Source organism: Clytia hemisphaerica, unplaced genomic scaffold, assembly GCF_902728285.1.
Source record: "Clytia hemisphaerica strain Z4C2 unplaced genomic scaffold, Clytia hemisphaerica genome assembly, whole genome shotgun sequence".
NCBI lineage: Eukaryota > Metazoa > Cnidaria > Hydrozoa > Leptothecata > Clytiidae > Clytia > Clytia hemisphaerica.
This window is the reverse complement of record NW_027103770.1, coordinates 2041266-2053825: the sequence shown is the minus strand read 5'-3', so window position 1 is coordinate 2053825 and position 12560 is coordinate 2041266. Positions and strand designations below refer to the sequence as shown.

The 12560-nt window shown below is 34.3% G+C and overlaps 1 protein-coding gene across 1 annotated transcript in view; it reads left to right on the top strand.

Moving 5' to 3' along the window:
- The window catches only part of LOC136805942 (V-type proton ATPase catalytic subunit A), a 22113-nt gene extending 10339 nt beyond the window's left edge, over positions 1-11774 (top strand). Inside the window, exons 2-14 of the mRNA XM_067062533.1 lie at positions 3654-3747; positions 4413-4456; positions 4771-4855; positions 6141-6352; positions 7306-7443; positions 7914-8065; positions 8379-8541; positions 8841-8949; positions 9261-9562; positions 9798-9941; positions 10405-10464; positions 10777-11058; positions 11476-11774. Coding sequence (XP_066918634.1) covers positions 3654-3747; positions 4413-4456; positions 4771-4855; positions 6141-6352; positions 7306-7443; positions 7914-8065; positions 8379-8541; positions 8841-8949; positions 9261-9562; positions 9798-9941; positions 10405-10464; positions 10777-11058; positions 11476-11571 — 1881 coding nt within the window. The 3' untranslated portion in view covers positions 11572-11774. The remainder of the gene's footprint in view (positions 1-3653; positions 3748-4412; positions 4457-4770; positions 4856-6140; positions 6353-7305; positions 7444-7913; positions 8066-8378; positions 8542-8840; positions 8950-9260; positions 9563-9797; positions 9942-10404; positions 10465-10776; positions 11059-11475) is intronic.
- The last annotated feature ends 786 nt before the right edge of the window (positions 11775-12560 follow it).

Sequence of the window (12560 nt, the reverse complement as noted above, 5' to 3'; positions counted from 1 at the left end):
TTTCTGTACTACTTACTGAGCATTATCAACTATTGGTGCATTCACTAACTACACAAACATAAAATACTTAGCAGTAAACGAATAATAAACCTCTTTAAATACTCTACAAAAGACCAGAAAACATGATAAAGATTTATACAGGTCAAGTTTCAAAAGCATGTGCAATCAAGCAGCCATTAAAAAGTTCTCATGATGAAGATGAATGTTTACAAAGGCTTGGTTACACGTATTGTACTAGAGTATTTTAATTATCAAGAAAAGCGCTGTTTTTTATCTTTGTGAGTGAGTCCACCTTCAGAATATTGGCCGTAGTACGCCCGCAGCCAAACGCCCACACCATAATTTGCGCCCAAAAAATTTTCTCGCCACACACACACACAGAAAGACTATCGTAATACTTTAGCTATGCGAAATTAAAAAAATACAATGTCTTCTTTTTTCAAAAAGGATACATATCTTTTGTTATTTTGATAAATATAGCTACCAAATATTTTACAAATATCCTGACGGTACTAATCAAACATTCGTTTGTGATCAAAGTAATCGATAATGATCGATTTTATCGGCGATTGAATACTCGCTTAACTCCAAATTATGGCATTTTCTTCTACCATTTTGCATTCATTCCATCATTTCGATTACTTTTCAATCACTTTCAACCATATTGAATACCTTTGATGGTATCAAATATATTTCCTGAAGCAGCGTGACAGAATCTGAAACAGATTTAATTACGCCCCAATTAAAACACCTGATTCCCGTGCGAAAGCCACTTTTGTTTTCTCCGACCAATCAGAATGCACGATATAAACTACTTGAGGAAACCCAGGGCAAACGTACACAAAATGGCAGAATGGCCGCAGTAATTGGCGGTGCTTCTTTTTGTGCTTTGGTTTTAGGTAAATAGTGGGGCGAATTATCACATGTACAGTATACTTCAAATTGTGATAGAGCTCTGAAATTTTATACAGAGGTTCCTCATGAAGTAAAGAAAATGAAAATTGAGAGAGACACTTTTGAAAATGATGTTTCTGTTGACGTCGGGACTTTTTTTGCAAAAATTTCTAACATATTATAAACTGTTGGAAAGGAAATTTGATTCTTTGAAACTTTTTTGCTTACGGGAAATCACAAAAATCAATTCAATAAAAGATGTTCTTCTGAAGCTGCCATGGTATGCAAGACTGTGCAAGAAAATCATTTTGACGTTAAAATATATTGATGTCAATTATTCGTGCAGGTTTCAATAAACAATGTACAATTCAATACACAATAGATTTTATGAATATTAATTGAAACTTTAGTGACGAAATCATGAACTTAGAAAGAGAAAAAACTTTGCAAAAAAAAACATTCCAACTCTAATTCAACGAAATTAAGATTACATAGCCTTGTGGCCCACCAGAAGCGCATAATATAACACATCTAACATAAAAAGGGCTGATGACTGATGGTACTCAAAATTGATTCTAAAAGAGTTTTAGTCTTTGTTGTTTTTTCCGTAACTTCCTAACGTTTAATTAATCAAACTAAAAAGCCTGTTGTAATTGTCTTTTAAAATTTCAAAAAAACTTTATAAACAAAAACCTATACAAAAAAAATTGCAAAAACTTATCGATCTAAAAATTCCATAAAAAAGTCATAAGAAAAATTTAAAAAAATCATTAATTCATCTGGGAGCGGTCATTCCTCTTTCGTTTTTCTTATAACCCCATTCCAGCATGTTTCGTAGAGGCATAGTTTGTTCTGTTGCATTGCAAATTTACTAATGTAATGCATCCTGTGTTGGGGGCAGAGACTCAACTGGTCTCTGCTTCTTTGTAAACAACATTCTCTGGCATTCATTAACATCCGTGCAAGCGTTTGTGAGATTGTACAGAGTAACAACAAATCTTTGAATCATTTTGAAATCTTCTAAAAGTCTTCTAAAAAGGAATACAGGCGCTTTAAGACCAACAAACTGTCAACTCTACTGGATTTGACGTCAAATCTTGTTGTCTTGATCGTACTGACGTTGGTATGTTTTTGAACTTCAAGCGGCTGTATTTCTTTGTGTGTTTTAGCATGAACATATAAACGACTGGACATATATCTTTAATTGTCTCTTTGAAGCGAGCTTCGTTGCCGCCTGTATTTCAAAATTGCTATAAAAAATCCGACAATATTCCGTCGTAATTTTATTTCTTTGAATTGTTTAGGTAAAATGATTGATAGAGCTTGAATATTACTCCTGATGCACAAAAAAATTATTTTCAAATTTTTTCACGAGTTTGCAATATATTTTATCAACATTTTCAACTCTGAAATGCAGAATTTCAACTGTGTGTATACTTTTGAATCCCTTTTGTCACTCCAATAAATTTTTTTATGACTTGAAAAAAATAGCTTGCCAAAGTTGAGAACCTGTGTAATAAGAATATCGAAATTAGAATGTGACACTCTCTAAAATTATTAGACACTTTTAAGTCAAAATTTGGAAATATTAGTCAGAGTTTTGACAAGCTGACGATGATTTTGCCTCTGTTGTCTTTGTTATGATATAGATAAAAGACTTGAGAAAAGTAGAACAACAAAGACTTTTGTCGAAATTTTGACGTTGTTAGCAAGGTATTCCCAAGAGGTATACCATCAGAATTTATTGTTTCATTTGATGATTTTAACGAGGCGGCAACGAAGCTAGCAGTATTATCTTCAAAAATACAAAGGAGATGGATGTCCAGTCGTTGATATGTTCATGGTTTTAGTCAGAGAGTTGTTGTAATACAATTTTTTGCTCAGAATTTCATGCTCTTTCAGATGGTACAAATCATTTTCGTTTATTTTGACTTTTGAAAATCAGCTATTTCTCTACCCCTTATTTTCCTTGCAGTTTTGCCTATGGCGTCACTATTTTGGCCATAAAAAGTTTTCCCAGGCCTAATCTGTGTCCTCCCTCTCAAAAATATATTGTAATATATTGTTCTTTTGAATAGACTAAAAATGGCTAGGTCGTAGAAAAGATGTCACGGGACCCAAGGCTTGGCCCCCTTACTATATAAAACTGAAATGAATTACTAAAAATGTTAGAAAACCTTTGAGAATTGGAAAGAGGAAAGGATGACTTAGATTTTTAAACTATCATACGTTGAATTTTCTTCATCAATTCAAATTTTGTAACAAAAAAACAAAAAAAAACAAATATGTTACATAAAACAAAAAAGGGTCTCTGGGTATCTTCTCTTCAAGGCTCCATAAAAAGTTTTCCCAAGCTTTACCAGCTTGTTTTAAAGTCCTGAGGGACCAAATAATGAGAAAAAAAAAACATTCTACTGGTCAGGGTTGACAAAGACTGCATTCAGCTGCATTCAGACTATTATAGAAGATAATTTTCTTTTGTTTTGAAGTAAATAAAAACATACTGGCAATCTGAAGTTGCCCTATTGTCATCTTATTATTGTAAAAATTTGTTCATTCACTCTCGAACAGTCTTTTCCTTCTATCTACCTTTACATTGAAATTTAGGTATTTTTCAATCTTTTTCTAAAAAAATACTCTGATCTTTGAGCTATTTCTTTCCATTGAAAGAGTTAGCATCTTTAAGATCAAAGGATTGCATAAACTCCACTTTTTTAGCCCTGAGTTATTAAGATTTTGTTTTTAAACTATCATTTTAGGCAGGCGCAATGGACAGAGCCAACAATTTGCCCAAAATCCAAGATGAAGAAAGAGAATCCATGTTTGGTTATGTATATGGTGTTTCTGGTCCAGGTAAATATCATTTCATAGATTGAAATTATTAAGCATCTGCCTAAATTTAGACATCTTCTTGCTTATCCTGGTTTATCAGCAAAAGATGCTTTGATTAGTGTTTTCCAGCGTTTGCTGATATACTTCGACTAATTTTGCAAAGGCTTTGTTGATAAGAGTGTGAGATGGAAAGACTTGGGATTATGGTCAATTAATTTGAATGGAAAAGATTAGCATTCTATATTTGCGAATTCTTGAGCTTCTCAATATCAGTTTAAAAACTTGTTCTCACTGGTTCTCAAGTAAAGCTATGTTTTATATATGCCATTGGTTTTTGGTGATTAAAGAGATTCAAAGAAAAATGTACTTTCACATCTTATCTGTTAATAAAGCCCTTCCCTGTTTGATTTCATTTTTCTTCCAACATACCAATAAATATTTTTAGCTGTCAAAAAGTCCCTCGACATTTTGCTTAGTTGAAAAGGAAATATACTTGTGAAAGTTTAGAGAAAACAAAAACTTTAAAATTTCATATTCATGATATGCACCACTGGAGTCTTCTGAGAACGTTTAGAATTTTCCACCCAATATTTCACAATAGAAAAAGTGACGTATTGGGTGGAACAAAAACAGAAAAGTTGCATAATTTCGTGAAGTCATTTCATGAATTGCAATTTTTATTTTAGTCGTCATTGCAGAAAATATGAGTGGATCTGCTATGTACGAATTGGTAAGTACAAACAACTTTCTGTAAAAGAAAAAGAAAAACAGATAACATAGCATGTTTTCTATGAATACTATGGTCGCTAGGGGAACAAATCATTTAATTGTTATATTTCAAATAATGGTGGGTGGAATCGTTATGAAGCTTGATAGAATTTGTCCATGCGCCGATGTTTCAATTAACCAGAATTAACCAAATAACCCTGTCAACTTCTAATTCGAAAGTTTATGCTAAACCATTTTTTGGCTTTTCACTTTATTGACATTTTACATTAACCAGAATGAGAAGGAAGGCCGAATTTGACTCCGACTTTTTTTTAGGTCCGTGTTGGTCATTCAGAGTTGGTTGGAGAAATTATTCGTCTTGAGGGTGACATGGCAACTATTCAAGTCTACGAAGAAACTTGTATCTTTTCATATTTCCAGTGATTTTGAGAATTGGTTGAGTAAATATCAGGGCGTACAAATTGAGAGATTTGACGTTTTTAATCATCTGTTAAATACCTATCCAACTCCAAAGAAGGATATCGCCTTTTCTTTCTGGATTTCTCATTGTATGCAGAGGGGTCCAGCCCCCAGCAATTTACAATTGCAATTTTCTTGCAATTTACTAAATTTCAAGAATCTAGCCCCCACCTCCAAGAAATAGAAAATCAAAAAAATATTTTGCCTGAAAGTTCTTAAACAAAATAATCAGCAAGGTCAATATCAAAATGATGCATTGTGCCGAAAGTTCAAAATTATTAAAAATTGAAAATTATTTGAAATATCAGCTCAGCTCGCAGTTCGACAACTCAAAACAAGGTTAGGCCCCAGGATTTTTTGAAAAAAGTAGCCCCAAACAAGAAAAAAGATTTCCCCCCTCCCCCTAACGGGGGTGCATTCTATGTTTCTCCAGTTGCTTTTGAGCTTCCTCGTTCTTTGCTGATTAATAAGCAAATAGAAACCAAATTAAGTTTTTCGGGTGTTTTTGTAAGACATGGCCAGAATAGTTTGCAAATATTTTGAGGGTTTTTGTCAATAACAATTAAAAGGTGCTTAATCTGTTCATTATCTAAACAAAACTTTTTTCTCTCACACAGTTGAAATGTATATTTATCAAGAGTAGTCCGTGGATTTCCGTGTTTGTAAGCCCGTTTTCCCTTTTCACCTAAATCATGAAAGCGTGGTTACGAAGCATTTTGATAAAGTTTGTTTTGCATTTCAAAACCATAGCTCCATGATTCTCTTGGTAATCAAACAGAACAAAATTTGAATGACAATTTATATAATGATAGTTTTTTCTTGCAATGCAGACAGTTTCTTGCCTTATTCAAACAATTTTCAGTTAAAAGAAAAGTTCCGTTACTCTTGCAAAGAACTGACATCTTCGTCAAAAATCTACGGATTCTAAAGATGCGACTCCCTCAAGAATTTAAATAATAATAGTAATGATAAAAAAAATATATATTCTAGAGCAATTTAGATTTGTTTTATTGCATGTCGGGAAAGCCTCCGGAGTTATTGAATATTGTATTAGGCTAATACTTATATTTGAAATATTGTATTAATATAATGCGTCGGGGCATCCTGGGAAAAAAAAAATTCTAAAGATTAAAAGCGAGGATAACGAACCAACTCTTGAGGTCTACATATAAACCATAAATCAGTTTATCCATTCCTTAACTACCACAATGTTACGTCGAACACAGCTGGAGTATCAGTTGGCGATCCTGTCTTACGAACTGGAAAACCATTATCCGTCGAACTTGGTCCTGGTATTATGGGAAGTATTTTTGATGGTATTCAACGTCCACTGAAAGACATCAACGAGTTGACACAAAGTATTTATATTCCACGTGGTGTGAACACGTCAGCGTTGAGCAGGGAAATACAATGGGACTTTGTACCTGAAGGATTAAAAGTGAGTGCTCTAAAAGTTCATTTTATGGGAAACATAATGAAGCGTATTTGTCTCATAGGGAACGATTTTTTGTGACTGAGGGGTATACAGTGAAGTCTTTTTAACTGGAGCCCGAATTTTTTCTTAATTCAAACAAGTGGTCCCGTATAGTCCCTTTAGTTAAGGATGTGTTGTTATATTCCATAACTCGAAAATTCCATAACTTCAATAAATTTGTGTTCCCAGTGCGTGTTTGAGTTATGGAGACTCTACTGTACACATAGGTACTCTAACACTACCGGATTGGTCTGTATTAGCGAGCATATCAATGAAATGAGTGAAGACGTTGAGCATTATTAGACCCTTTTAAAATCTCTTTTTCTACAGTTTTTAATGTAGGGTTGATACCTGTAGATGTACAGTTAAATTTCTAATGCTCGTAACTTTTGAAAAACTTCGAAAATGAAGATGAAAAGATCAATTCTTCACTTTTTGGATGTGCCTTTTTTCAAAGATACGGAACTTCTTTTGCTGTTGATGCTAAACATCATATAGTTGTTACTCTATTGTTCTAATCCTGAACTATTTTTCTAACCTTATTTGCAGACTAGGGCCTGTTTAGATGTGTGATAAATCTGTATATGATTTCAAATAATCACATATTATCCTGCTAGCTGCTAGAAAATTTACCTTATTACACGAATATTACTAGTCATTTTCTTAAAATACGAATTTAAAAATTTCGTGTTAGTAAAAACCCCCTTTAAATTAAAACCAGCCGCTGTTTCCTTGAAAAAGCAGAAAAATTCGTGTTAATTTCAGATCGTGCAAATTTCAAGGCCGTTAAATACTTGCCTAGTAATATTTGTGTTATGGGGTAGTCAAATCCAAGTTGTGGTAAACTTAAAGGCTTAAACAGACCTGAACCATTACAATTTCAAAATTTCATTGTAATTCTTTGTTGCACACTTCAGATGGGAAGTCACGTGACTGGTGGAGACGTGTACGGATTGGTCCATGAGAACACTCTGATCAAACACAAAATGATGTTAGCTCCAAAAGCACGTGGTACAATCACATACATTGCACCGGCTGGCAATTACACTGTAGAAGTAAGGAGTTGTAATATTTCCCATTTGATGCTCGATACTCATAAGGCCAATACTGATCTTACCACTGATGAGGGCTAGTGACGAGTACCATGTTTATAATAACAATCCAAAAGTTCCCTTGACAATCAAATAATGAAAACATTTCTGCTCAAAATCAAAATTTTGACGAGAAACGTCAACTAAGAAAGACTAAAAACTAAAAAAGATTTAGTGTTTCGCGGTCTTTGTTCTATCTTTTCTCAAAGTGGCTATATCGCAGTACTATCCAGTTTTTTGTTATTTTGGTGCGTTTGTTTGTTGAGTTAACTTTTGTATTGTTATGGGAAAGTGTGGTATCAGCCATTTGTATCCCCTCTACTTTATTCTTCAAAATCATCCTAACATAGCCAGTCTTTTTGCTGTTTCCTTACAGAGCCTGCAAAAGTAAAATATCCGTCAAACAGCAAACCTAAAACTCTGTTTTGTTTTAGGACACGATATTAGAAACAGAATTCGAAGGAAAAAAGACGAAGCATAGCATGTTACAAGTTTGGCCTGTACGTACCACTCGACCTGTGGCTGAAAAACTCGCTGCCAACCATCCTTTATTGACTGGTCAACGTGTCTTGGACGCGCTGTTCCCGTAAGTCTACGTTAGAATTTCGAAAGATGTTTCGTGATTTTCTTGTAGTGGTGTCTTAATTTCTCAAGTAATTTCTCAAAGAATTTTGAAGCATTCTTTACCGTGAGTATCTAGTTTTGCATTTATTTTCAAGTAGAGTAGTGATAAAAGTTGTTCTGTCTTAGCGAAGTATATAAAGAGGCTTTTCCGTTACGAAGTTCTGCATAACTCATGAAATGTACTTAATATTAGTATGTGCTAATTTTGGCGTGTAAAAGACGAAAGTCCTTGCTTTGACCACTAGTTAACATACCCTCTTACCTTTCTTCTTCAGATGTGTACAAGGAGGAACGACCGCCATCCCTGGAGCTTTTGGTTGTGGAAAAACTGTCATCTCACAATCACTCTCCAAATATTCCAACTCTGACGTCATCGTTTACGTCGGTTGCGGGGAACGTGGTAACGAAATGTCTGAAGTATTGCAAGACTTCCCTCAAGTTAGTCAATAAACATATTACCTTGTAAAGACTTAGTGAGGGAGTTTATTTATTCTGGAGAAAGTTTTATCACGGCTGCATTAAGTTCTTTTTTATAGGATCTCGTTTATCCTTGGTTAAGTAAAAGGCTATGAGAGTTTCTGTTTCTTTCTTCCATGCGTACCATATTTAGGAAACGGAATGAATCTAAAAACAGTTAGGGTCTCATCTTGTCTCCCAAATGTCTAATATCAAGGTCCTTTATAATGTTTTGTGTAATCATCTTTAAATACTGGATGAAATGTTCTTTCCAATTTCAGCTTCAAGTAGAGATTGGTGGTGTGACAGAATCCATCATGAAACGTACAGCACTCGTTGCCAACACATCTAACATGCCTGTCGCTGCTCGTGAAGCCTCTATCTACACAGGTTTGTAGCTTTACTTTTTCACCCCTCTCCCTTCCACGACATTTTTTAATTGTATTGCTTTCTTAAAGGTATTATGCGTTTGAGTGACGATCTTCCTAAGGAGTCTTAAACTTTAACAAAACAGTGTCTAGAAAAGGCATGAAATATTTTGTGGAAAAGGTAAAAATGCCTACAAAATCACTTAACATAATTTTTACAATTTATTTGGATGTGCCCTTAAATTTGGAAAACATTGTCGCTAGCTTTAGTAAATATCGATAATAAACATATTGAAACAAGACTTTCAAGCAATTATATTTTCCTTGCGCCAGGTATCACCCTATCCGAATATTTCCGTGACCAAGGTTACAACGTGTCCATGATGGCTGACTCTACGTCTCGATGGGCTGAAGCTCTTCGTGAGATTTCTGGTCGTCTAGCTGAAATGCCTGCCGATTCTGGTTACCCAGCTTACCTGGGTGCACGTCTCGCTTCTTTCTACGAGCGTGCTGGACGTGTCAAGGCGTTAGGTAACCCACAGCGCGAAGGCAGTGTCAGTATTGTCGGTGCTGTATCACCACCTGGTGGTGATTTTGCTGATCCCGTCACGTCAGCTACCCTTGGTATTGTACAGGTAAATCATGCTTTATTAGAAATCAGAGATACTAAGCAGAAAAGAAAAGGGCACGCTCCTGTCTCCATGACCCTGATCATCTGAAGGGGAAATAAAATCTTTTAGTTTAGTTGGGATTTTTTCAATCCTAATGTGGATAGTAACCCAGTATCTAAAAATTTCCCGTTTTTTTTTCTCTCGGGCGTATTTTCAAGCCACTCTCATGATTCTTCTTTATGCTTTTTTTTTAATTCAGGTGTTTTGGGGTTTGGACAAGAAGTTGGCTCAACGTAAACATTTCCCGTCCATTAATTGGTTGATTAGTTACAGTAAATACATGCGTGCTCTAGACGATTACTATGAGAAGAATTACACTGACTTCGTACCACTCAGAACTAAAGTAAGAACAAAATATTATAGTCTTCGCTGTTGTGAATTTTCCCTCTGTAACTGGAAATCTGTCCAGTTGAGATTTTTCTCTTAGATTTTCGTTCCAAAGCTTTGGGAGAATAAGATTTTTGTCCTCAAGCCTTAAAAGAATAAGATTTCGTAAAATTTTGAACTTTTAGTACCCGCAACAACAATCGCGACAATGATTTTGGTTTAGAAGCCTCTTTTTGTGTACGAGTAATGTGGGAGGGGTTTAACGTGTGTAAAAGGTTAAAAGCCTTTAATAAAGGACTGAGACTAAATGAATTTCTTGGTCTAATTTTGTTATTCCCCCAAGGAAATACTATAACTCTTACTTAAATACTCTGTAGGGTTGAAAAATCTGGACATGATAATCTTAGTACATTTAAGTGATATTTTTTTTGGCTGTAAGTTAGTAAATATAACACTTTGTTCGTTGTTTTTATGTTTAGATCAAGGAGATTCTTCAAGAAGAAGAAGATTTATCTGAAATTGTCCAATTGGTCGGAAAGGTAACAACAACTCAATAACACCATTCCTCCCATAATCAACGAAGTCCCATGTTCAAGTGTGAATGCTATATCCGTCTTAAATTTCAACAAGATTCTATGTTCGACTTCTTTTTGTGAGATTGATATCTCGTTTACATTGAAAACCCTCATGGAGGGGTAACTAAAGTATTGGGATGTTCATTAGAAGTTTAGTTAAACACTATAAGGAAAATAATTCCCCTCTATTAAAAGTCCTTCTGCGTCCAATATTGATGCTTCTGATGATGAGATAAACAATTCAAAGCTTAAACTGAAAATCTTCTCAATTTTCAGAGCTCCTTGGCTGAATCAGACAAGATCACTTTGGAAGTCGCCAAGTTGGTAAAAGACGATTTCCTCCAACAAAACGGTTACACACCTTATGATAGATATTGCCCGTTCTATAAAACTGTCGGTATGCTTAGCAACATAATCGCTTTCTACGATATGGCACGCCATTCTGTCGAATCGACCGCCCAATCGGACAACAAGATCACTTGGGCCATCATTAAAGACCAGTTAGGTTCTGAAGGAGACAATAACATCTTGTATGAGCTCAGTTGCATGAAATTCAAGGTAAAGAACTTTTTTTCGTAGATCTCAATTTACATTTTGTTACAAGGAAACTAATTTTGATTTGACGAGAAGCAAAAATTTGGCGAAACCAAACGTACTTCTTAACTTTGACGAAAACTTATTTTGAAGAATGGCAGGACAAAATCAGTTTCTTTTTGTCTAAAAATAAGCGATTTGGAAAAAACTTTCGAAAATTAGTTACCTCTTTTTATGGACTTTTTATGGACTCTTTTTTTTAGACTTAGACTTTTTTTATCTTCTATATTTTTCCTGGAACTCTGTTCGAGAAACCTAACTTGGCTTTCACCTGCTTGATTGGTTTTCAGTCTCACAAAGAAAGATCTCCTAGTGTGGTTTAGTAAACCCCATCATAAAAACATTTTAATGGTTTTCGATGTGTTTTGTTTGCTCTTCTAGGACCCAGTCAAAGACGGAGAAGCCAAAATCAAGGCTGACTTTGCTGAACTTCATGAAAAAATGTCGAATGCTTTCCGAAATTTGGAGGAAGTCTAAAAAGTTTAGGCATATATTCACCTTTTTTCTCCATTATTTTTGGATTCATGGGGCTTAGTAAGTAGGAACGAAATTCCAAATTGTGCAACACTTCTCCACTGTGTAACGTGTAGAGATATTTTAAAAGATTTAAATTAAAGAAGAAAAAAACTCATATTTTTTATGGAAAATTTAGAAATTTAAAATAATTTTTTTAACATGAATTTTTTGTCACTGTTTTGTTGTCTGCTCTCTACTCTATATCATTGTAGAGATTTAATTTATTTTTTGTCTTCTTATTTTCCCCCAAATGTTTGGTTTTAGTTTTTAAGCCACAAGAAAACCTGCCGCTGTAGTAAGGCTTTGGTTACATGTTACAGTTTTGATACTTTTATTAAAGCTCTAGTTAAACTACACAAATTTGATGTAATTTATTATCGATTTCCAATCAAGCAATACACCGTTTAGGAGTCTCACCATTTCACGGTACTCCATTGCAGAGGCCCGGTAAAAATGGTAGGTAAAAATGCGCACTTTAGTACTGTGAAAGGTTAGAGGAATGTAAACATTGTGAATTTTTGTCTCTCCTTTAAAGAGAATGATTTAGATATTTGAACATGATATCAATGATAATTTTATAAGTCTCTCCTGAAAATTTCACAAAAATTCATCAAGAGGAAAAGAAGTTATGATTAAAAGGAGTTCTTTACCTACCGTTTTTCTGCTATGTTTCCTTATGAGAACCAAATGTTTACCTACCGTTTTTTTACGGAGGAGAGTGAATTTTCCGTGATCGCTAAAATCAAAACAATGGAAAATTGGATTGGCGCGTGCGCAGTCGACACTCCTAAACGGTGTATTTATTCTTTTTACATATATATGATTTTTCACACAAAAAAATTAAACAAAAAAAATTAAAATTTCCAGACCAATTATACCTTATAATTTAAAAATAATATTATAATTTATGACACAACAAAAGGAATATGTTTTTTGTAGTTTTCTTTCTT